The sequence below is a fragment of the Dermacentor andersoni genome, chromosome 11 (genome assembly GCF_023375885.2).
Source record: "Dermacentor andersoni chromosome 11, qqDerAnde1_hic_scaffold, whole genome shotgun sequence".
NCBI classification, from domain to species: Eukaryota; Metazoa; Arthropoda; class Arachnida; order Ixodida; family Ixodidae; genus Dermacentor; species Dermacentor andersoni.
The window spans coordinates 104421896-104448111 of NC_092824.1; the positions used below are offsets into that span (position 1 = coordinate 104421896).

Here is a 26216-nt window from a genome sequence, read left to right on the forward strand (position 1 = left end):
TCTGAGTTTGAGTTACGCCGTAGTGGAGGACTCCGGAAATGTTGACCACAGGGTAGTTTTATAACGTGCACCTAAATATAAGTACACGAGCGTTTTCGCATTTCGCCTCCGTCGAAATGCGGCCGCCGTAGCCGGGATTCGATCCCGCAACCTCGTGCTCAGCAGCCCAACACCATAGCCACTGAGCAACCACGGCGGGTTGTATCAGTGTCTCTGACTGCGTTCGACGTTCTTTGTTGCCATAGTAACAGTTTCACCGTTGCTGTGTGCCTCCTTGTGGCATTTCAGCTTAGAAGTATATTCGATGAAGTTTTGCGCATTATTCGGTTTTACGACGCGTATATGTGCCACCCTTCCTGAAAAGAATCGTCTCCGTGCGATGCCTAATTCAGAATGCAAGATTTCTATTTGCACCTAGACATGTCTGCGTTTTTTTTTTTCATTTTTTTTTTTCACGCTCGTGTACAACTGCGTCAAAGCACGGTTCATCCGCGCTCGCGTCTGTGGGTTAGGCACTGCGTGCTTGCGGACCATACGTACTGCACAGTGTATGAGCCCAACCACTGTAGATTTAACCTCTGCCCACACTGTTAATGGCCACTGACGAGCGGACTTTGGGCCCCGCTTGATCGGCCACCCGCATATGGTTCTAAACTATCAACTGCGTCGGCCACGTTCCTATTAGGACGGGTAATTTCTACGCGTCACGGCCCTAATACGTGTTTTGTTACCGGCAAACTTTCTTAGTATTCCAATGCATTATATCTGTTATATATATATATATATATATATATATATATATATATATATATATATATATATATGTAAAGATCTGCTCAAAATGCTTACCTTGCGTAAGAACGAGAGCACATTTAATATGCTGTCTTTTCCGGTCGTATATCTATCTTCGTCCCCTTGCGTCAAATAGAATTCAGTGTACATACCTTTCTTGATACTCGAAAATGTTTCCGTAAATGCGATGAACCGTGCCCCGTGGCAAATATTAAAGAACGCATGCTGTGAAAAAGTGAGACGACATGACAACCTTCCTTTCAGAGAAGTGCTCGCTTTATTCTGGCCGTTCATTACAGCGCATTACTGACGGCCAAGCGTAAGTTTTCCTCTTCACTGTTCTCAGACGAACATGAAACGAACTGTATCCAAAAAATTTGCGCTAGATATATTTTTTTTAAGGACTTCGAGCCGCCACCTGAGGCCACCACAGCAAGAGCTGCCGGACTATTCTTCAATAAAGTTTCTTCTTCTTCTTCGGCGGCGTTGGTGTCGTCTGCAACGCGCACACCCGCAAGCACGCCATGCCCGCAAGGCGCACTAGGGTTAATTTTAGTATTGCATCTTGCATAGTGGCGCTACAGTGGCAGTCCTTTGAACCATTTGGCGGGAAACACAGGTCAGCTGCTTCGCCGCTCTTTCATCATTGGTTCTGCAGAATGGCGTTTCTCTGCCGAGTTCTTCATTCTGCCGATCGTAGTCATTGTCGAGCCTTCGTAGTCGGGCCAGCTACACATGCAGCTGCATATGTGTCAGGTAAGAATAGCGGTTTTCTTTTACGTGGCCGACATCGCGGCATCGCGCGCGAAATCCATTACTAGCTAGATGCTGCTGTGGCAGTCCTTTCGACCATTTGGCGGGAAACACGGGTAATTGTCACCTTCGCCGCTCGTTCATAAATGGTTCTGCCGAGTAGCGTTTGTCCGCCAAGTTCATTCTGCCAGTCGTATCATTGTCGAGTCTTCGTCGTCGGGCCAGCTACATCTGTGTCAGGTAATAACAGCGGTTTTCTATTAAGTGGCCGACATCGCAACATCGCGCGCGAAATCCATAACCAGAGATATCGAGCAACGTAACTTAGCGCCTTACCTTAAAACGAATTATCAGACCTTGTCGTCACTGACAAAGGAAATATTTCACAGTGCGAGCGATTCTACAAAATATGCCGAAGTGTTAATCAAACGTAATTAAGTTGCCTGCAGTAAGAACAACATACTTAAATTTAATTCCGATCCCACATAGTTGGTATGAGCAATGGGATACGAAAAGATAGTAATACCCGGTCACTAGGGGAGCTCGCGATCGAGCCCGATGAGGATCGAACTTCTCGATCACAATTTGCTCTCTTCGGCAGTTGGCGCGCAGGAGTCAAGGATCGCGATCGAGAAATTCGATCCCGATCAAACGCAGTCGCGATCGAAAGTGCCCTTGCGACGACGGTATAACACTTTGCGGGTCTCTCATTTATTTCCTGTCGCTTACGTTTTTGCTAGGCGTACTGTAGTTCCAGCAAATATATTCTTGACAGCTGAGTACCATGATCCTTATCTTGAACGTCAGTGATAACAATTAAGGGTTTTATAGATGACACCACAGCCCCCCCTCCCCCCCCCCCCCCGCCTGACCCCGAGGGAAAAAAAAAAGATGTTGGCTAGGCCATTGTAATGCCACCGGGCATGATCTCTTCTCTCTTAAAGTGTCCTGTAACAAAGCAGGTGTTAAGAAGCTTCAAGTATACAAACGAACCTTCACACTTAAATTGTTGGTAGCAAGTGGTAGGTTGCCTTGTGCATTGTGACATGCTATATCTGTCGATGAGGCGACACATTCAGAAGCACTAAGACAAGGACGTTGCTTCCACACCTTTATTTGTATCAAGAAGCCTGTTGAACTAATACCATCTTGCACTGACATGCTTTGACAGCGAAGAGCTGTCTTCAACTTGTTCAGCGTATAAATCAAGACATGTTAATGTCCCAGAATTGCTTTACTAAATATCTCCTTGCGCGATATCTACGATTGCTTTTTTTTCACACCCAACCAACTATTGCCAAGTTTGCTTAAGAAAAGTGAGAATTCCCATTTTATTGAAATCATAAACGAAACAACATAGCAGCTCTCCAAGTAGCTATGAAACTTAATGCATGGCCACGTTATGTGCAGTGTGTGTCAGTGTTGCAAATATTCATGTAGACTTTGGTTAATTTTACCTGATCCTGCACATGTATGCTTTCCTGTCTGCTGCATGTGATGGACTTCAGTCTGCTCAAACAATTTGATCACTATAATTGCACTCCCTGCTGTGCACTTTCTAAAAAGGATTAGTAGAGAGGAACTAACATGTCTATACTATTGGGTAAGTGGACTTCAGTCTTTAATTTCTCGCCAAGTGCTCGGTATGTCACAACAAGATGCCCAGCTGCACATCTGCCGTGCGTTCTTGTATTCTGCTATTTACAAACTCTTTACGACTTCGCTATAACCTGCTGAATGGAACCACCCTTACCTGACAACCTAGTCTTTATACCCTCACAGTCTGTGAAGCATAATCCGTGACCTTATAAGAACAAGTACACCTCTGGAAGCAAGCGAGCATGAAAGACCTCATAAAAACAGATACTAGGATGGGCCCAGAATGGTGATGACTACATTAGGTCACACTCACACACTGCTAGGAAAAGACGGGCTATTCTCTACCAGTTACCTTCTACACCGTCTAGAGGCTACACTATCATTTTTCAGCATGTAGCTTACCACCTTGCTTTAAGTCTCTAGTGCTTCTTTTTCACACATCCCTGAGGCCACCAGTTCACCTCTCAACCATGCTCTTACACCGACGTTTGGCATGGCTGCTTAGAGTATGTTTGTGGCACATGCTTGAGATGCAATGCCTCACTCAAAAGTGCTTGGCTGTGAGGGCAGTTGTGAAGCATAGCAGAGCCTGAGACATATTCGTTGTGGAGCCCAGCTCATCAGTGCTTGGCTCTTTTGGCAGTTGTGAGGCGTAGTGGAGTCTTGCAACAGTTGCTCTTGGCACATACAATGAGTTTTAATGTGCTAAGCTAACATGTGCGTGCATTTATTTTGTCCATTAGCTACCTGCTTTCAGGCATTGTGCTTAGGGCTATTCATTTGTGCACAGACTGTAGTTTGAGGTTAGAACTGTCTGATTACCTCCAGGTAGCAGTGGTGGTACCACAGATGGTAAACTGCAATACAGTTTGCAGGGTCTTGCTGCAGCCTTTAAGGAGATGTTTCTCAAGGCTGTAGCCTATGGTGCAGTTAAGTATGATAGCAGATCACACAGGCATACACACACACAGCCAAACACACAACACGAGTGCTTTCTCTTTGCATGCACATGATAGCACAAGCACATTTGATACATTTGTATACCATCTCATTTTGACATTGACTCCATGAGCCAGGAAGTGCGAGTACATCAGAGTACACTGCTTCACCACACTTGTGCACATTACCTGCATTTTTTTTTTGCTGTTTGAAGTTGCCAGCAGTTTGTGAAGCCTGAGAATATTCCCTGCCGCACAAAGGAGAAAAGCTGATGGCGACAGGTTTGATTGAGTTTCAGGTACATTTTTAGTGCACCAGGTGTTGACATATACAAGCAGCTAACACTGCTGCTTCTGAGTGGTATATAATGCAGCGTCTCTCAAACATACCAGCATGCAGCTGTGACAACAGGAACAGTTTATGAAGTTCAGAAGTGTGTCTGACAAAGGGAAGCAAAAAGCCACACCACACCTGATTGACCTGCAGGTATACAATGTGTGCGCGTGAGTAGTTCAATGGCTCATGGCATTGCCACTACAACGATGCAGATGCTGAAGGATCTTTGAGCAAATGCAAATGTCAAGCTGTTGGTGCAGGCATGCCCGATGGACCCGCAGGCATACCTTGGCACGAGCACCTCAAGGCTGCAGCACTCTGAAGTGAACCTAAATGAGTCATTCAGTAGTCCAGGGCTTTCTGGTGACTGCGACACAGATGCTGGAGCTTTGAACATGTCAAGCCATCGTCAATATGTCAAATCACACATGAACAGCAGCACACCTGATGGACCCGCAGGCGTGTCTTGATTTGGGCGCTTCACGACTGCAGCATTGCAAGTTCACTGAACAGTTCGCTGTGGCCCTTTCAGTTCCTGCCACAAGCTCATGCATTCACTTGGGTGCCCCAGTGTACTCGGGGTTGCTGTAGTCCACAAACACTCGCACCACCTCCCCGGAGTAGCGACGCTGGTGTGGCATGAAGTAGAAGTCCGGATTCATCTCCTGCGGCTGCCGCCTCTGGCCTGTGGCATATGGGTTGGTTGCGGGAGGCGGCGCACGGGCGGGCCCGCGGTCGTAGGTGACACTGGCGGCACGGGGTGCACCTGCTGGCGGGCCCAAGTCTTCATCCGGTCGCAGGGCGAAGTTCTCGTAGCTGTAGTTGCTGCTGGCTGTGGTTGAGTAGTCCTTCCAGTGGGAGCTCGTTAGCAACTTTTCCTGCGCAGCCATTAGGAATGCAGACTTCGTTAGCTGTGACAGCCTCTGTATAGAGGGTCTCAGAAGGGACACTGAAGCACGTTTGGCCGTCCACAGTAAATGGAATTCCATGTTTTGTCACAGCGAAAATTAATTAAACACGTTATGCATCACTTCATGTGCTTATACATAGCACAAAATAGCTGTAGTGTGGCTGTTGTTTGTAAATGCTTTAGCTTTCAAAGAACAGGTAATTCAAAAGGACCTTCAATGGCCATAACAGTGAGAAGTACTTGTTCCTGGATGAGTTGGTACATCTTAATTACAGCCTGAAAGGCACAAGCATGTGTGCATGCAATGTAGAGAGAAGGAAAATGGGAGACAGACAAGGGTGCTCTGTTTGTCGGTCTCCTATTTTTCTTCGCTATACCTTGCATGTGCATGTGTCTGTGCCCTTCAGGTTGTTATTAAGATATACCTACGTATTTGACGGTTACAGATGTATTTTGTATGTATTTTTCACTCTTATGTTTAGTACCTACAATATTTATAAATCCTTGCATTATTTCCTATTATTTCACTTATTGCGATTTATGTTATGTGTATACCACTGTGTTTACTATCACATGCATTGTACTGACTTCAATTAGCGGTATCAGCTGCCACTGTATCAGCTGTTTTGCGAGGAAAGCGATAACCTCGTCAGGCCCAAACGCCTTTAGTCCTGGCTTCCTCTTTCTTTGAAAGGAAATAAATATTCAATTTGATTGAACTATCACGTCATCTTACATAACTTGGTAGTCATACTTCTCGCCATCTTAGTGTTACCAATCTTAAGTCTTGCCATTCTTCTACGATGGCACTACGGTAGTATATGTTCACAATGCTTACCCTGTTAGGAGCAGGTGGCTGGGTGCGCAGTTTCCTTCGGCAGGCCATAGAAGCTGCTTGCACTAGCAGTAGGAAAACGAGAGCAGCAACAGCGCCGACAATGGCATACAGCTTGATCTGTTCACTGGACGACTCTTCACCCGACGTGTCAGAACCTGGTTAAAGAAACAAAGAGAGAGAGGCATATTCTTTCCAGAATCGAGCATTGGTGCGGTGAATTGTGTTTTATGTACCCGTCATGGCACGTGGGAACTGTGTATGGAAACCAACTTGGCCCTATCACTCTGGTCCAGATACATGGCACTGCAGAAGCCTGCCAATTTAATCTTCCGCTGCAAAGTTTTGCACTCACTGTGGTGTTAACTGGTTGCTTTCAAAGAAGCAACTGAAGTTTTATTAGTTGCTGTATTTGCACGAGTATAAAATGTCAATGGATGCGACACGAGTGAGAAACTTTGGCGATACAGAAAAAAAGGGATGAAAGTCTCATGAAGAGTTAGGAAACATAATGCAACTGTGCCTGTGGGATTACTATACAATGTGTTAGTGCAATGTGACAGTTATTTGTGACTGCATCGGATGTACCTGCCTGTGCACGTGCACATGTAATGCATGTATGTATGTGCAAGTCAAGGTAGTAGATCGCATTCTGTGCCATGTGGTCCAAGGTTATAGTCATAGTGACAACAGCTGTCAGTCATAGTGCCCTTAACCACTACTTATGCACAACAGCTCGATTTTCTCGCCACAGGAGGCTTGATATAGCAACAACAATCCATGCTTTGCAAACTGCTAACTGATTTGGCTGCAGCCAGTGCACACCCCGAGTGCCGTGGCGTGCACCTAGTAGTTAAAGTATAAGAATCTTGCATCATAAACTTGCCTGGCAGGGAGGACTGGCGCACGTTCGACTCTGGTGCGTCACCCACATGCAGCTGAAGGGAGGCCGGGTTTACACGCAGGCCTCCAAGAAGCTGTCCTGGCGAGAGGGCAGTGCGCAGGCTCTCCTCTACTACCTGGGCGTCGCGGTTTGTTGGCAACAACAGCTGCATTTCGGCCACCACACCGTCAGGTTCCCTGCACAGAAAGAATGCAGCGTGTGAGACATTCCCCAAGTGTTCTTGCGCTCCTCCATGTCGCCTTGTATGACGTGACTTCGTGCTTCTGCACTTCATTTTTCAGTGACCAGGAGTTTAAACTGCATTCCTTCTGTCTTCTTCGTTCAGTTTTTTTTTAGAAGTGCTTTATGTATTCAATAACGTCAAGTTTGCTTAATATATTAAATATGCTAAGTATCTGCACTGTCTTTTCTGTATAGAAAGATGCTTGATCACTGTTGTAGAGTTTGTAATATCCCCGCTTAGAATGCAGTCGTGCCTTGTCCATTTTGCATGATGGTGAAAGACAGTGCTGCTAAAGGTAAATGTGGGCACTGTGTAAAAATTAGAACATAATTGTTCACCAAATTTGCAAGACCCTATTCAGAGTACTATCATATGTGCAAACTACCTTTACGTATGTCACTTTCACCTTGTCGTGTTGCAAAACTTACCTTACAAGGCGTTTAAGCTTGATCTGGTGCTTCTCGGACACTTCGTTCAAGGCAGATTCCAGCTGAAACAAATGAAGTGTGACAAATTAAGTTTGGCATAATTTTGAACATAATGAATTGACTCCCCTTAGTCCTTTATGGCGTGTTTATTTCGTGAATATATTTTTAGCATTCCAAGGGTGAAGTATTTGAAGTATTCTCTCAAATCGCAAGAAGATTTTAATAATGGCTTAAGAAAAGTGCTCAAAAGCTCTCAAGTGATTTTTTAAAGAATAGTCCTAGAAATATAAAAGAACAACATATTACTAGTGATTCAACAAAAAAGAAGGCACTCTAGTGCGACAAAACCTGCACAATTGTTCCATGCCATTATGACGGCACATTGACGATGAAGCTTGTGGATAGTTTTTTTTTTCATCTATTTAAATTTAAGTATAAGTTATGCAGTTTTACATACCGAAAACGCGATCTGATTATGTGGCATGCTGTAATGGGGGACTCCACATTAATTTTGACCACCTTCTTTAGTCTTCACCTAAATCTAAGTGCACATGCATCCTTGCATTTCGGCTGTGCTGAAATGTGACTGCTGTGGCTGGGATCGAGCCCTCAGCAGTGTAGTGTAGTGTAGTGTATAAAAAAAAGGACCCTGTCAGCCATCAGAGTAAGCTCCTTGTGACTCGGCAAATACAGGCCAGAAAATACATGTTCCAAGTTTGCTTTTGACACAGGACGGCAATAAAATCAAAGGAAACATTTGACAAGATCACCCTATCTTTGCTGTGCGCTTTCCAGAAACTGTCTAGGCAAACTTAAGCAGATGAAAATTTATGTAGTGAACATTCTAAGAGTTCCTCTTTCAAAGAAATTCATGTCTGCAGAGCTCGCAACAGGCGAAAATAATCCACTGAAGTCTTTTCCTGCTGTCATTAAGTCGTGCAGCCTTCGTGGCTGGGTTCACAACTTGCAAACCTCAAATTTGGGGCTTTTCGCCTTTCACCAATTCAGAAAAAAATGCCTCAGGGGTTTATTTTTGGCGTTTATCAATATGTACCGAAAACATGGAACCTTACTTATAAATCAAGCAATACTCCAGTGTGGTGAAGCCATACTTTTGTATTTGGTTTAATCATGAGAAGTCGCTGGAAGGAACGTGTTACCAGGCACCATTTATTACATAACAGAGTAAAGCATAGCTGCTGCCCAAGTGTGACTGATAGTGGCAAGAAAAGGCGTGTAAGGCAGTGGGTCATCAATGCACACCAATTTTTTTCACTGACGTGTTCAATATTTTGTATGTACACTGCAAACTTTGAATAGACAATATGCCTGCTACTGTATCCTTATTTCACTTGTAACAATACCATCAAACATGTGACTGAATCTTTTGTTTCTTTTGCACATGTTAGCTGGATTCACTGCACCCTCGTAAAGGCATCACTGATAACTTTATGCATAACATATACCTGCCAACTCTCCTCAATTTCTCCCAACTTCCAGAATACTCCCAGACTTTCCTGAAGTTTTTGTATACGGACTTGTATGATTTTATGAATGTTGCATCATGTTTAACAAAAGATATATTCTGTCTTCTAAAAAAAAAGTTTTAAGAATGTTGCTGGATAGGGTGTCGCAAGATTTTAAAAAAGATTCATGCGAAAACAAGAATAATGTGGTACTTGCACCAACTTCATGAGGCAGAGCAAGATGCCATATACTAGTGGGGTATTTGCTTTCAGCAAGTTTATCCAGTACAGTTCCTGAAGCAGGCGAAATAGGCAACAGCGAAGTCAGTGCAATCAGAAGGCAATGTGTTCCTTGCCAATCGCTACTGCTCCAAGTTTGCTGCTGCTCGTGTGCTGTACCTGAAGTTAAATTAATAATAAAGCGCATAGGTATATGACAGAAAAGGTGTCTGCGCAGGGCTAAGTTCTTAAGAATGTAAGCCGTACACCTCTCCCCCTCCCTTGCCCTCCTCCATTTCTCAGGATTTTTACGAATGTTCAATCTCATAGGTTGGCATGTAGGATAATAGCACAATAAAAAGACATTACACATGGGGAAATAAAAATTGTATGGGCGCATATAGTATCACCAAGTTAACTAAACCAACTCGCTCAAGTTTAAGGAACATGAATGTCTGCTCCTTAGAGCTAGCATTTCCTGCATGAAAGCAGCTTGCTCACTGAATCGTTGAACTGTGCATGCGAATGTATCTCCAGCATGAAGATGAGTGACTATTCCTGCTATTATAAAAGAGTATGCACCCGTGCCTTAAACACTATTAATGTTGGTTAACAGTGTAAGCTTACTTTCAGTACATACCCCTGTGAACCACAAACAGTGAAGGCATCATCAATTGGTACACAAATGCAGATCTGTATAAGTACAGTAGGCTAGGTTTCCTTGAGGCATTAGTGGTAACGGTTGTATTCAGGATACTCACCCCTTTAGTCAGTTGCTGAGAAAGAAGCGAGTAAGGCCGCGATCCACGCACGCCATAGCTGGCCTGCCAAGGTTCCAGTACTTGCAGCCGTAGGTGGTACTCTTCGAGGCTTGGCGGCGGCAGTGTCGTTGGTGCTGAAGGCTTCCTTGGCCCACCTTTTGGTGTGTACCGCGGTGGATTGATGCTCGGGCCTGCACCTGTGTCTTCTGCTGGCGATGAGGCCTTGGTACCTCCTCCCGGTGAAGGGCGTGGAGGTGGTCTGGTACCACCTGTACGAGAGCCATTGGGAGCGAGATACCATTACTGATGTTATGCATTGTTTATGGACATACGTATCGTACTTGCACAAATACTGTGCGAGATTAGTGCTTTGCACACCAATCCCTTGAGGTTTCACACCTGTTGCAGGTTTTTCATCTCGCGTCATCTTTTCATTCACTGAGCACATTAGGTTTCTTGTGTTTGCTGCATAGAATTTTTTTTTCTACAGCTGTCTTCAAGTGCACATGGGGTAGTGGGCCACCTCTGATGTCATAATGTGGATGTCAGGCTATATGGTGTTAAGCTCTGTATTGGAGATAAATGAACTTTTCATAAATGTATGACATTCTGTTCGTGCCTGAAAAAAATGTGTTGGCGTGTTAGAGCACAGCTCTTAGGTGCCCCTTCCTGCATTTCGCGTCGGCGACGTCCCTCGGTGTAACCAAGCGAACAAGCACGGCGAAGGTTGAAAGAGTGAACGCAGAGCACAGCAGGGGATGAAAGACGGCAATAGCAAAGAGAGCATGAGGAGGAAAGCGGAGGAGGAGGGTATGGCAAAAGCATGAGAAGAAAAGTGCTGCGGCGATGACCGCTACGAGATGGTGCCAGAGTAGCTCGCCACTGTTTGTTCATCGATGGCACGCGGTGAGCGTGTCCACCGATACCATATGGAAACAAAGTGCTGCATGAGCAGAGGTCTGTCTGTGGTATGGTATGGTATGGTAAAACTTTAATGAAGTCCTGCAGATCGTGAGTATTAACGAAGCGGGCCGCTCCCACATGGGAACCGGAAGGCTGAGCCTCTCGGCCTCATCGCGGGCCTGCGGTGGCTGCTGTGAATTGCGCCCACGCATCACCCACACTCTGCCTCTTGCAGTCTCCCGAATAGCGAGGCATAGGTGCCACACTTCGCTCCATTTGCAATGTGCAACACGAGACAGTCTGTCCGCGCCAGTCAATATATCGCGAAATGAAAACGCCTATAGAGCTGCACTCAAATTTCTCATTAGGGAGTATAATAACTGTCGGTGAATTGTTTGGATCTAGGAGGATAAGCTGCACTTGAGCTCCCAGAATGGTCAGGGTGTCATCAAATAGTTACAGTTCCAGCCAATATTTGTGACAAATTAGGGGCGGTCAACTAGTCATAAGTACCTGTTATTCGTAATACTGATCTATAAACTGGTGCATACACACAGCTTATACCAGTGATTCAAAAGTAAAAGCAAAAACTTATAATAATAACTAATAATAATAATAATAATAGCAATAAACGTACTGATGGGACAACATATCTTATAAACAGAGTACTGTTAATTGTCACTCACAGATATCCCTTCTGGTCTGCTGCTTTAGTCCCAGCTTAACTTGGAACCGCAATACCGCAATATACCGCAATATTGCCGCAATACCTTCTCAGTGACAAATGTAAATAGTCTGGCTATATTCTACTGTCTATGTTTCTTAAATTACTAATTTTTACTTTTTCCGTGACTTCTAGATCACATTGTAGACAGTCAATAAGAATAAACTAAATCAACTGAATCATTAAAGGGGTTCCTTACCTTGTGGATGGCAGCCTGTGAAGCAAACCGGCTCGCTAGAGACAAGGGGCCGCTGCTCATGCTTTCGGATCTTCTTGGAAACGGCGTTGAAGACGCCACCGTGAGTTGGAAACACCAAGTACAGGCATTGGTCCAAGTCCAGGTCGTAGCCGACGTCTTCGGAGTAGCGCTGTCGCGCAAAGCTCAACGTGGTGCGGCCATCGCGCCGGTGTCCTGACATGTTGGCCACATCTTGAACTGGGTCCAGCAGAGGGGGCTCGTATCCCTCCATCCAACTGCACGACGACACTTTGACTATCAGTCGTCAACAAAATAGTTAGGCACTGGATCAAATATGGCATGAACAGAAAAGAATAGACAGGTGTTGTGTCTCAAGTGAAAAATGAATGAAAACAACTCAGACTAAAGCAAGCAAATTAGTCATAGGTTGCAGATCCCCAACAATAAAGCTGTACACATGTGCCAAGGAGGAAGCAGTACTGCAATTCCAACAAAGTAGAATAGGATAGAATAATAATAATACTATTACTCAAGACCCATGCATCAGCAAGCATGACAACTCCATTTCTGAAAGGCCAACTGATGTATAGGTGATGCAATTAAGTACCCTCGATCTTCCGAATGTGCAATGCTTCATCTTTTACTTTTGTGACTCGATTATTATAGTGGTAGTGCTTTACAGTAATGATGTATTTATATTTTTTTTTGCATTTTATACATGGAGGTAAATATACCTGTTGAATGGAACCCTGCTAAATAAATCAATGCTGAAGTGAACTAATAGGTGGAGACTGTTGGCCAATTTCACCATGACAGAATGACATAGTGTACTTAATCTGAAGCTATAAACCTTGTGGGTGAAGCATTGAGCATTAATTGTCAGTAAAAGACAAGCATTGCTTTAGTGCTAACATACCATAGAACACTAACTGAGAACACCAGGGTGCTTTTAACTAAAAGCATAATAAAAATGTGGTAAAACAGTTACGTAAAAAATAGAACATGATCTCTTGAGGGATAGGAGTTGTACACTGCTCTGTAGTGCAACATTAAAAAGTTCTTATTATAATTGCAGCAAAATAAGGAGCTGTCATCTTTTGTGTGTCTAAATAGATATGTTAAAATAGCACAGAGCTTAAACTTGCATGATGCATCACTGTCAATGAGACAGAAAATTTGCGGCTTTTTCACTCTGCTGTGTGAGAAGATGGACAGGTGACAGACCTTTTAAAACTTGATGCACTCTGCTAAAGTGTTTTATTTTGATGCCTCTCCTGACTCTTGTTTCTGACCACGTCTTGCATATCGTCGACTTCAATTCTTGTAATAATGCCCTAGATATTTCTGACCTGAGATAGTAGTCCCGACTTTAAACGAATGAGAATGCTCAAGTGTGATGAACACTTGATCATTAAAGAGCTATCAACTTGTGAAGAGCTATCAACATTAAAAGAAAATGTTTTATAGGTCCTGTGCGTGAAATTTTGCAGTGAAAAAAGAACTCGTGACCTTCGCCTGTGTGCGATTCACCGGCAGTGGTAGTACGCTCTTCCCATAACCCACAAGCACTTGCAATGCATCCTAGGTTCCCTTGTGGGCCCCAGAAAACCGCCTCAAGAGATCGACTGCGTCCATCACCTGGCTTGGAGTGGGCACAGGAGCTTTGGGGTATTCTGCATCACCCACGTGATCGTGTTAGGAGTCCTCAGAGCCTGATGCAGCTTTGGCAGCGGTTGCTTCGAATCTGACATGTCTGAAGCAACTGCTGATGGGCCGTGCGTGGGCGCAATAGGCAGCCTCGTGAAAATAAAGTTAGGCTCGTTACTAGGGCGCCAAGCTGTTTTAACGCGATAATGTTAGAGTGCATGCTCGAAGAAAAGCCCGTCTGTGTCAAAATTAAAAGAAGCCACCACTTTTTATTTACTCATTTATTTCAGGAAGAACATAGTTAAATCGGGTTTGATAGCCAAGTTAGTTTTGTTAATTCAGGTTGATGACAACATTGAACCCTATGGGTAGCTGCCGGGGAATGGAATTTTCTTTGTTAGATCGGGAACTTTGTAAAATCGGGGTTCGTATTGAGTTTTAACTGTATTCTGTGGCGAAATGCATGTCACTGCAACCTCTCTCAGTGATAACTGACAGAGTGTTTTCACTTGACGCTGTCAGCTTGGTAATTTAAAAGTCACTCACACATCCATGATGAAGTACCGTCCAGTCTCTTCGACCCAGCCCAGGATAGCATCTGTTTTCGGCTAAGAAAGACAACATAGTTATTTGTTGGCTCTGAAGGAAACAAGCCAAACTAAACAGATAGCATAGGTAAAGAAAATTTCCTGTTTGCTTGCGTTTGTTTTTGTCATTTTCTTTCTTTATTTTGCTTTTAAATTATGTTGAGCAGATTTGTTGATTTGAGGGAACATCTTAAAACAAAAAGTAGTTCATTTTGTGAAGCATGAAATAAACAGGTGAATATATCTACATTTAATCTCAAAATGGGATATGACTGATTGATGGATAAATGTGTATAGCATCTCAAAACTGCACTGAAGCCTGCGAGGGATGCTGTGATGGAGGACATCTGCATAATTTTCATAATCGGTTGGAATATTTGATGTTTCAAAGAGCTCCAGATAGTGAAAAAAGAAAGCTTCTTTTCTGGGGCAATGTGTACTTAAGTCACATAAGTCACATAGTTGAGCATCTGGTTAATCAGTTTATGCAGGAATGTGACCATTGCAGTTGGAAGTCGAACCCATGATATTATGTTGAACATGATTACCCATTGTGCAGTTTTGAGACGTTAAATGCTGCAATTTAATTTATCCATGGTGGTTGTAATGCGAGATAAGTGTTTTGCTTTTGCAGCACCTACCATGGCCTTGTTTGTAGAGAAGCCAATGCCTGTCCACTTGTTGCTACGCGTGGTGATGGTGAAGGCAACCTGGTCAGAAGAGGCCTGGTAGTGCCAGCTGGCTGTATACTCGCAGTCATCGGCAGCACATGAATCGGGGAATTGCCAGGAGCCTGAGCAAGCAGCATCTGAGCTCCCACCTGCGACATTGGTGAGCAGTATTTTAGCCAAGCATACTGTTTGTCTCTTCATCACCTGAAAAACTGAGTCCCCAACCATTGGTCACAACCGTCACTTCCAGCCATTGGTCGCTATCGCTGTTACCACAATATTTGGTCATAACCACTTGTCATGCAGTGATTAGTCACAGTGTTTCCACACTCTAACTTATGGCGAATCTTTGGTCAATTCTCACCTTTGCACAGTCAGTGAATTATAGATGCAAATGCTGCGAGAGTCAAGTTTTGCTGGTCACCATTAAGTGCATTCAGATTTCTTAATGTTACAGGCTTTCCCATTAAATTCCCACTTAATGTTACAGGCTTAATGTTCGTAGGCTTTCCCATTAAATGAGTGGAGGTCCAAGGCTTTTATTCTTTTGAAAGATGCAGTTGTTCAATTGGCGCAGCAGCACATGTTAAAGGGCATCTCGGTAGGTCCTGTCAAAAATGTTGGTTATGGACAAGAAGTTGTAAAGCACCACCAAGTGAGCATCCTGCAGCAAGAATTTTTTTTTTAATGGCTCAGTAGTAGCTGAGATAGAAGCGACTGAAGTGTTGTGACGCCATGGTGCAAAGCGGCTCCTTGTCGCAGAGGCTCTCTTCTGTTGCGCTGACGAGCGCTTGCCAGCAAGGCACTATTACACAAGCTGTTACAAGTATTGTGCACACTAATACGTGCCAGTGTAGCTGCTAAAACTAGACTTGCCATTCGGTCCTTGTTCCGCTGGAGGCAAAGAGGGCGGGGGAGGTGGAGGCCTCTTTGGCGGTGGCTCGCGGCATCCATGCAGGCACAGCGTTGTCTTCGAGACCGCCGGATTTTGTGCATGGCGGCCGATTTTGCGCAGCACGCTGTTGTAGGTGCCACCCGCTACGGGAAAGACTAGGTGCAGGCAGTGGTCTTCAGTGAAGGCAAGATCGTGCACAGCATCGCCGGTGTCGAACTTGCGTGCAAAGCGCAGCGTGGTCATGCCGTCGGCGTGCTCACCGCTCACATTGAACAGGTCTGATCGGACATCATTCGATGGTTCCTTGTAGCCGGACAACCACCTGCAGTCGATGTTCATAATCAATGCGCTGTACTGCATTTTGCATGCCTAACTGCAGGTGAATGAAGTTTGAGCTGAGCATGCATCATTTCACTAGGTTGGGTTAGATAGTACAGATAGTAAACATTCTGGTCAAAAGGTGTATTGGGATGCTAACTTAATTGTTTTCTGAATAATAAAACATTTGCAGATTCTAGTTTTACTGTACAGGTTGATTGAGCAATTTTGAATTTCACACCACATCGGAATGTGGTTACTGCTACAAGACCGAGAACCAAACACTTGTCCCAGTAATGCTCAGCAAGAGAATGCTGTAGTCATTGAGGCTGGTATAACTAGTGTTGCCTAATACTGCCATGTCAGTGGGAATAAATAATATGTAAAGTAGTAAGTTATACACCTTCGTTGCGTGGAAAAAGAAAAGCAATCTGTAATAGCAATTCACTTAAACTGAATAAGGTGTAAGAATTAATTGGTGCTGCTTTATAGCTATGAGGTTGTTTGCTTCTTTCACCCATTTCTAAACTGATGACTACAATGCACACACACTGGTACATTTGTCAATAGGAAAAGAACCTGCCTCAGTAGCTACTGAGCTCGAGTTCGTAGGTTCGATCCTTGTCGCAGAGGCCGCATTTTGATAGAGGTGAAATGTAAAAACGCTTGGATACTTAGATTTATGTGCAGGTTAAATACCCCAGATGGTCAAAATTAATGCAATCTCCCGCCACAACAAGGTGCCTCATAATCAGATTGTGGTTCTGGCACATGAAAGCCAAGAATTTAATTTTTAAATTTTCAATAAAAAAAAATCTATTGATCTTCATACACAGCTGTGCGGCACTGTTCTCTGTTGCAATTTAAAACAGACACAATCACTTACACTACACAATCCTACAGTTACTTACATGTCATAGACAAAGAACCGGCCATTTTTTTCCACCCACCCAATCACGGCATCTGTGTTGGGCTGAAATGGAGAAAGGAGGACATTGGTAACAAGTACATGTGCAGGTTTGGCACTAGTATACACTTTTGTGCTATCTGTGAAACACTTTTCGGTGACTTGCTTTTGTGTCAGATTGTTGTGGGACCTTTTACTCATGAGCGCAACCATATTGCGTAAGCAGTGGTGCCATCTATGGGCAGTCAGTGCGCTGGCTTGGGCGAGCACGCTGTGTCTTATGCCAGGTATATGCTTCTGGTGGTTGTATTTGCGCTCGCACGGTTTATTTAGTATGATGTGGCATCTTCGATGTGGGAAACGGTTCTGTGAGACGTACTGAAGTGGTTTAAGTCAGCATGGCCTGAGGTTCTACTGGCATTGAGGCAGATGGAGCACCCAATGTGATGAGTGTGCACATATTAACTTGAGCCTACAATCAGCTTCGTAGATAAGCTGTGTATTTCTGAAAATAAGTTTCACGAATGGGACCTTACTGCACCATTCTCACCATAATTCTAAGCTGTGGTTTAGCAGCAATGATTACTTACAAAGCAGATGATGATCTTAACAGCGTGGGTACTGATCAGCTGCAAAATAAGTTGTGCTGTTCACTTTGACAGACGTTCAAACTGTTATCTGTAACAGTTTAACTGTAAACTGTAACTGTAAACGAGGTTTGTAACAACAAACCTCGTTTGTTGGACTGTACGGTGTAAATCGCACTTGTTGAGTGGTCGAGTGACCAGCTGCGGACTGTGCGAGCGTCTGAAGCAGTGGTAGAATGCTGGGTTATAGATCTACTTGTTTTATATAGTGCATGGTACAAGCATTCTGCATGACCATGCACATTCTTATTCTTGCATTAGCCAGTGTTTTTCTTTCTAGTGCATATATTTTTGTTTTTTCACAGAAGAAGATGAAAACAATTCTTTTTTGTTTGGTCTATTTGCTCGTGTTCTCTACTATGCACTCACCTGTTTTATGGAAGTTGTGTCTTCACAAATAGCTGTGGGATTCTTTTTATGCAATCTGCTTTGGTTATTACTGCTTTACAGAGCAAAAATGCATTGCTGAAGCACAAAGCTTATGTGTAGCATGCTGGTTTACCAACCACACCGATTGCTGTTGTTGAGCAACGCCATCGACCTCATATAGGAGACTAACGTAGACATAGCATAGCGATTTTAAGTTTACTAGACATGAAATGTTTGAGAACGATGCCAGTGGCTGATGCAAATATTTTATAACGATTGGTACTTAGATGTTTCGCGGTTGCATTGGTTCGGCTGTACTCGAGCACTCTTTATGTTTAGTTCCTGCTCCAAGTGATCAGACAGGAGAATTTTTTCCAATGCAAGCTGGCAATTCATAGACGCCAGTTCTCTTTGTCGAGTGATAACCTATGCAGGCAAAACAGTTCACAACACTTCATACAAACTGCGGCCGATGATGCACGTCCCATGTTCGCGCATCCTAGAGAAATTTCCGCGTACTGTACATAGTAACTGCTGCACCAAAAGGCTACACAGGGGTTCTTTGACAACCTTGTACAAGCTGATGTCACATAAATTTCACGGAAAACAAGCTAAAACATCTCCAAATCATTCCACAGCATGTGATGGCAACACATTCCAGCAATGCCGCACTGGCTTGCACAAGCCAGAAAGGAGGAAAACCTCGCCGCATGCCCTTTCCTCCTTACTTGGTGAAAAAGTCTCCCTACCGTTCCTGTCCTTGCTCTCTCTCTCTATATATATATATATACATATATATAAATATATATATATATCGGTGTACAGAATGACTGCAGCAGTGCCCCTAGACTGCATTCTCCACTAAATTTGTTCATTGAATATTTTTGACTTTGCCTGAAAGATTTCTTTTGTTGTCAGCTGAAGAACCGACTCACACATTTTTCTTTTTTTTGTAAGCAAAAGCACTAGCTTGAAGCAAAAAAGAGCACATTCTTCTTGTGTCTGTTTTTGCAATCACTGCTCATTGCTAAGGCTAAAATTGCGCTGCTACAGCTTTGGCTTGCCCAAGACCTACCATGCGACGGTCCTCTGAAAACCCGAGTCCAGTCCACCGGTCAGGAATCTTTGACCGGACTTCAAAAGACACTTCTTGTGTGTGCGGATTAGCCAGCCAGCTGGCGGTATAAGTGCAGCTGTCACCCCGACATGTTGATGGGTAACGCCATTCACCCTGGCATGGGTCCCGTCGCGTCTCTCCTGCATAAAAATGCAGCACTGGTTGTTGCAATACCTTAGTGCTCTTTCTATATCAGCTCTAAGAAGCAACTCTTTATTATTATTATTGTTATTATTGCACGAAAACTGATAAACATCGAACAGAAGAAATAAAAGCAGTTTCGCAATTGTCTCTTGAAAGGGACACCTGTCATGTCACGCCACGTGACGTCCTATATGTTAGGTTACATGTAGGCAGAGGACTTCTGTCAAAAACGTGCACTCACTCATTGATAAGTATTTCATACAGCCCTTGCAAGTCAAAATTGTCAGATAGTGAGGCGGTTTGCAAAAGTGCAAGTCCACATATCAGTCTGCTTTCTAAAACATGTATCGGGAACCATGCACTAAACAACTAAAGCCATGCTTTATCCTTCTCATCTAGGCACAACCAGGTAATTCTAACTTGTGCAGTACTGTTACATATGTTAATGTTTTTATGCATCCTCCAGAGAAACATGGCATGGTGAAACTTTTCCCTCTTTTCTAAATTGCACCTGCACTTCTGACTCTTTGACAACCCACGTACAGTTGCGATAGCTGTAGGCCAGAACAAGCCTGCAAGCATCAATTTTCATGCGATGAGGTAAAGGAATTCCTCGTGCGATTATAACTGCTCACCGTGGAAGTTGATGACAGCAGTTCCTCTTTGATCCTTGTGGCCGTGATACTTGAGCTCATCGGGTCGGTAAAAGTTGAGCACGCTTGCGTGGCCTTCGTCCAGGCCCGTCTTTGGCGAGTGGACATAGTTGCCGTGTTCCTGCCCTTGTGCCCAGATCAGTAGAGTCGGCGCATTCTTGAGCGGTTGATCCGACAGTTCATTGGCTGCGCAAAAGGAATAACAATTTCTCATCTACCCATTCTGTAATATGCTTTTGCTGACCAATGCAACTAGAGTCTCAATTAATGCCCAAATAAAAAAAAATCATTTTTATAGTGAATTCAATTTTTTAAAATCCTGTTCAGCTTTAGTTGCACATAATAAAGCTACAAAATGTGGGTTATACACATATATGTATAAAAGAAGTTCCCAAGGTCACTTCTGAGATTTTGGAGTAACTGCCAGATGCTAATTTTTGCAAGCTGGTCATTCAGCTAAAAGGGTGTGCTTCTGGAAAAATTTATTCTGCAAACTATTCATGAGACCAGTTATTCAATAAATGTAGGCCATTTTTCGAAACTGTGGAAAGTAATTTTTCACTGTATCAGAAGATAACAGGCTGCTTAGAAAGCAAAAATAAAGAAGCTACCTCAAGCAGTTGTTGCCACATTGGTATGCTAAATCAGTGCAGTTGTTTTGCATAACAAATGAATAAAACATGCATGTTTATTGCTTTATATGCACTTCTTTATTATATGAACTGTTATGAAAACACAATTAGTATGCACCACTGCATTATTATGTAAGTCATAGCTCATACGCACACCTGCTGTTTTACTTTAATGAAGTACTTGATTAGTGCTTTGAGAAATACTAAAAACAGCACTAATGATGTTCTTGCTTTATATCATTTGCTGATAAAGGCAGTGTACTGTTACTAGCAGCTGTCATGATGCATTTCATACGGAAAAAACATAGGCAGTTTAATGTAAATATGGAATGGCACTCCTGTTAGCTTTTCAGTCTGTACTTATGCAATGAATCATGAGCAACTGTGTAGAACTTGTGCATTTGCCTGGTAGAATACTTAAAGCCAATGTTAGGCTACATAGGCGCTATGACTCACCCGCCAGTGGCTTACGAAAGAAGACCACAGTTGTGCCATCCTCTTCGTATGCAAATGCAGCCGAGAGGTCATCATGGCCACCATAAAATGCATCTGTACGGGGGGTCGACCGATCTCGAGTGTACATGTCTAGCACACGGCTCAGGTTGCCTCTTGCTGATCCCACCACAATGTCTGTGCAGTCCATCGGATGGAAGTCCGCGCGAGGTGTGTAAGGCCCAGCAGGAGGGTACCGACCCGTGCCCACATTCAGGCTACGGCCTTCAGCTTTGCCACCAGGTGCTTTTGCTGACCCCTTGGATCCTGGCTTTGGTTCTGGTTCTGGCTTGGGTGCTGGCTTTGGCTCTGGCTCTGGCTCTGGCTTCGGCTCTGGCTCTGGTTTGGGCTCTGGTTCTGGCTTAGGCTCTGCTGATGGCTCTGGTTCAGGTTGTGGTGTGGGTTCAGCTTTAGGTTCGGGTGCTGGTTCAGGTGCGGGCTCTGGTGCAGGTTCTGGGGCTGGCTCTGGGGCAGGCTCTGGGGCAGGCTCTGGCTCAGGTTTTGGTGTTTCTTCTGGCTGTGATTCCGGCTCAGGCTTGGGCTCTGGTTCTGGAGATGGTTCCGGGGCAGGTTCTGGCGTTGGTTCTGGAGTGGGCTTATGTTCTGCATCCTGTGCTGACTCGGCCTCATGTATTGATGATGTAGGTTCAGGCTCTGGTGTTGGCTCTGGGGCTGGTTCAGGCTCTGGTTTAGGCTCGGGAGTAGCCTCATGGCCCTTCTCACTGGAGGGTGCTGGCTCTGGTGCTGGTTCAGCAGTTGGCTCTGGTGCTGGCTCTGGTGTTGGCTCAGGTGTTGGTTCTGGAGCTGGTTTCGGTGTTGGCTGGAGCTCCTGTTCAGAGGCTGGTTCACTGGACTCCTCTTCTGCATCATCATCATCATAATGGGTGTCGGTAGGAGCCTGACGCTTTGAACGCTTTTCTTCAATTTGCAAAGGTGGGAATGCCTTGCAAGCATTTGTGGTGTCCTTGGGCCTCCATCCAACAGCAGCGTAAGATGTACCCTTCACTTTCATGACCATCTCAATTTCTGAGGTTTTCTGTAAAATAAATGCTTAATTTTAGCAGAACTCTGAACACTGCCCTCTAGAATGCAAATAAATAATTAATCAAGTCAGTTAAAACATATTTGGTTTCATTATATCTTGATTTGTTTTTCAGATGTTACTCAACCGATTGTTGCCATCTTCATTGGGCTCTTGCCTTTTTGACCTTTGGGGCATTACTGCTGAGCAAATTTCTGCCAGCTTTCCTGCCTCAGCACTTGCAAAACAATTAAGGCATTTAGCATACAAACACTGACAAAAGGTCAAGCATTACATCTTTCATGTTACAGGAACAGCATTTCGCATTCGCTTACTTGTGATACGTGGTGGAAATATTTATGCAGTTTCTGAGCATGCCTGTGATTTATTGAATAGTGCATAAATATGATTAATTTGTATTTCCCCATGAATCGTCACATTGTCCTTAATCTGTAAGATACTGCAAGGCTCGACTTACACGCAGAATTTTCCAGTATAAGCTGAAGTTGTCAGAGAGTTTCCGGCTGTGATACTCCGACCACTTGAGGCCGTCACGAGTAATTGGTGATTCTGTGGAAAAAGAGAAAGCACAGGTGATGCTTACAGACTGGGCTGACACCACCATACACAGCCTAACACTTTGTCGTAACAAGCCGCATTTGTGCGACACCTAAATGGCCCATTGGCTTTGATACATAGGAATGGCACAGCTTCCTGGAGGCTTTTAAGTGTTTGTTAGGATGACAGAGTGGGCTAAGTGGTAAAGATTAATTGCCAGCAGTACCATGAAAGACTTGCCATGCTTACTCGATTCTAACATGCACTTCTATTCAGAAAAATGTACTACAATATGAGTTGAGCATAAAATTTCAGTTCGAAAGCAAAGCCGCTACATGACGAGCTATCATAATTCACACTAAAGATTTATGTAACTTCATCCAATCGACATGTCGCTGCGGATTTTCTGTTGTCAGATATGTATGACCATACTGTCTAATTCGCCATCTCGTCATCACTGATTGGCTCAAAGGGCAGTTGTGCCTTCTCTGATTGGCTCAAAATGCCAACATGGCAGAATCTGGCAACGCAGCGAAATTGACAGTCGCAGGAATAGCATCCTAGGTGTAGCTAATGTGGTAGCTTTGTGACCGCTACTGAAGTTTGTTGAGCTGCCTCTGTCTGCAAGATGTTGAAAGAATGTGGTGTCTTCAGTGCCATGAACGGTGCTGAAGAAGACTTGTTCTGCGCTATTGGTAATGGCAGGGAGGCCTCTCTCAGCAGTGATGAATGATGCGCAGTCCACTGTGGCCCAGATGAATCAATTCTGTTTGTCGAAGTAAGAACAAATATCCATCACTCTCTCTTTTGGACCAAAAACCTGAAATGCATATATCATTTTTTGTAGTGTGAGAATTTGGGAGCGGGTTGCAGTTGAGGGGATTGCATTTTTCATTTCTGGCCAGGAAAATTGGGTGATCATTAAGGTTTAGGGTCCATTAGATTTGAATAAACACAGTAGTGTGTTGTACTAGCTCTGCACTTGTACAAGAGAGCATTGAAGTGGTCATTGCATGTTGGTGCATAGAGCCAAGTAGCAAAAATTTAGCCATTAAACTTTAGTTCGTTATTTACCACTTGTCCTGTGGTTATTTGCTTTTTGTCCTTGTCTTCGGTGGTGCTGCTTGCGATGGACTACAGAATTAAGTGGTTTTGTCTTGGTCTGACGAAAGTGTACATGAGCGAGTACGCACTATACATGATTAATTTTTTGTTAGGTTTAGGTTACTATAATGTTTCTTTAAAGATCAGGTTGAAGTGAGAATTTGCATGCTTCATTTATATCTTTGTTCATTGTTTGGAGAGCAACACAGGCTGGTGATGTAGACCAGCCAGAAGTGAGACACAGATAGTATTAAAAAAAAATTTATTTTGTGCTCTAGCCTAAAGCAGTACAGTCCACTGAAAACACTTCTGTCACATGGACTCACAGTGGTGAATAGTCTGGTAGTTGTGTATGAATAATTTGCTTGGCATGGACAGTCTTTATATTGTTAACTGTGCAAATGTTGCTCATTCAGATCACACTTCGCATGTTAGTATTGGTCATATTTTATCACTGGTTGGAATTGATTTCAGTGCTAAAATATATTGTACTGTGTATACTAGCTACTTTCTTGTTTAATCGGTGCAGAAAGTAGGTGAAAGTAAGCTGAAGTAAGAGAAATGTATGAAGACAAAATTGCAGCCACAAAGAATATTATTAAGCTGCAATTAAATGCCAAGTGTTATTAGATTTTTAACCATATAAAAAGTCTAGTTTCAGATTGTGTGGATAGAGGACAGATTGAGCGAAATTTCACCTTCAAAATACAAGTTAATGTGTCACAAAACCTTGGAAAAATAGACCTAGAAAAAGATTGCATCATTACCACCCAGTGACACAGAACCTAGAATGTTTTGAACCATTGCAGCTCCTTGGCATGGCCTTAGAGAGTGGTAGCGCACTTAAAATCTCAGAGGCCATGGTCTGGGTTTGCATCTTAATAAGCCAATTAGCAGGTGTATGTGTCGTTAGCTTGTGTGCAATTTAAGGGCTCTTAATAGGGGAATTAGATGATTACCAGCCCTGCAGCTTTGCCAAGATTACTTTGATAATATGTTACTACTCATATATAACCAATTTAGCCAAGGTGAAATTTCATTGCGGTTGGCCTTTAAGTTGTATCAGCAGTCAATGCGCAGTCCATAAGAAAAAAATAAATTAATAGAACTTGTTCAGTGACATATCTATAAAGCTTCGGCACATGCCAAAACTATGGCCAGCATACATTATTTTTCATGTTTTTCATGTGTAAGCTTACGTTTTAAGCATCCTTCTCCAAACCAGCCCATCTCGCAAAAGCACTGTGTCCGTGGATATGAAGTGGCGTCGATGTTCACGCAGCGGCCGTGCTGTCCACAATCCGGGTCAATCCAGCACTCGTCTGCACCAAGAAATTAATGACAGTGATGAATTCAGTGTCATTTGTGCAGTGTTGGCTGTTCTACAAATCGCAGCACTTGCTTATAAAGGCCATGAGGCAAGTTATAGAAACAACATTAGAAACAGAGAATGGTGGTTTCCCAACTTTCTTTTATATCACGGATGTTTTCAAGATATAGCAAATTCAGAGCTTATAAATGTTAGTGCTAGTGTTCACTGTATTTGATTTACGTTGGGCATTCTTGGGAACGGTAGTTCAAAATCCAAGCTTGTGAAGGCGATTGTCATAGCATCTTCTTTGTGGGCATTGTTTATTCCCTTTTTTGCTTTGTTGTGCAGATCTACTCTAATGATCAACACATATTTTATCAGTATGTACAATAATCAACGAACAGTTGTGCGAACTGATAATTTTATTACCATGGAACTCGTCAAAAATCCACACATGCAGATCACACCCAAATCATGGCATTCAACATCTGAATGTCGCGTAAGAAGTGATGTAAAATTGCAGGTTACCAAAAATTTGGAATGTTAGCCAAAGTTAGGTGAACCTAACTTGATCTCACCTTTGTACTGGCACACGTTTCCAGAGTAGAGATGGTCACAATGGCACCTTCCACCATCGATTCTCCCATGACCAGAGCAGATGACGTTGAACTCTGGCACTGCGTGTCGAGGGTACTTTCTGTCATTCCCAACCTTGCACAAGTCACAGACAGCAGTTTCAAATGTTAGCACGTAAGCTCCACAGAGATAAAGCTGTGTCATTTTGGGTGCAGCGGTTAGATTCAAAAAGCAGAAGAAAGCGAAAAGGAGCTTTACCTGGGACGAGGTCAACATCAGCGCAACTCCAGAAGAGGTACTTTCCGCCCCACTCAGATGCCTGCCGCAGGAGGCGAATCGAACAGCCGCGACAAGTGACAGACCCGGGTAGACGCACAGTTGAACTCTGAGCCCTGGATGTGTTGAAACACAAAGCAGAAACTCGTTGGTAATTGTGGTTCTCTCAGCACTGTGGTTTTCTTTTGCTACAGTGGGTCCCAATAGCTGTAACTTCAGCCTGAAGTTAGATAAGTTTAGATAAGTGAGATAAGATAAGTTTAGATAAGTTAGATAAAGCACAGATAAGTTTGGAAACA

General features: G+C 43.6%; 1 protein-coding gene across 1 annotated transcript in view; it reads right to left on the bottom strand.

Annotated features, from left to right (window-relative positions):
- Positions 1–2643: 2643 nt before the first annotated feature.
- The window catches only part of LOC126539247 (uncharacterized), a 56399-nt gene continuing 32826 nt past the window's right edge, over positions 2644–26216 (bottom strand). The window contains exons 4-20 of the mRNA XM_055075269.2: positions 25900–26033; positions 25644–25742; positions 24953–25075; positions 22570–22661; positions 21035–22106; positions 19929–20132; positions 19108–19289; positions 17021–17082; positions 15773–16113; positions 14867–15045; positions 14185–14246; positions 11992–12266; positions 10166–10434; positions 7720–7781; positions 7051–7244; positions 6168–6322; positions 2644–5297 (exon numbers count right to left, since the gene is read on the bottom strand). Coding sequence (XP_054931244.1) covers positions 4974–5297; positions 6168–6322; positions 7051–7244; positions 7720–7781; positions 10166–10434; positions 11992–12266; positions 14185–14246; positions 14867–15045; positions 15773–16113; positions 17021–17082; positions 19108–19289; positions 19929–20132; positions 21035–22106; positions 22570–22661; positions 24953–25075; positions 25644–25742; positions 25900–26033 — 3829 coding nt within the window. The 3' untranslated portion in view covers positions 2644–4973. The remainder of the gene's footprint in view (positions 5298–6167; positions 6323–7050; positions 7245–7719; positions 7782–10165; positions 10435–11991; positions 12267–14184; positions 14247–14866; positions 15046–15772; positions 16114–17020; positions 17083–19107; positions 19290–19928; positions 20133–21034; positions 22107–22569; positions 22662–24952; positions 25076–25643; positions 25743–25899; positions 26034–26216) is intronic.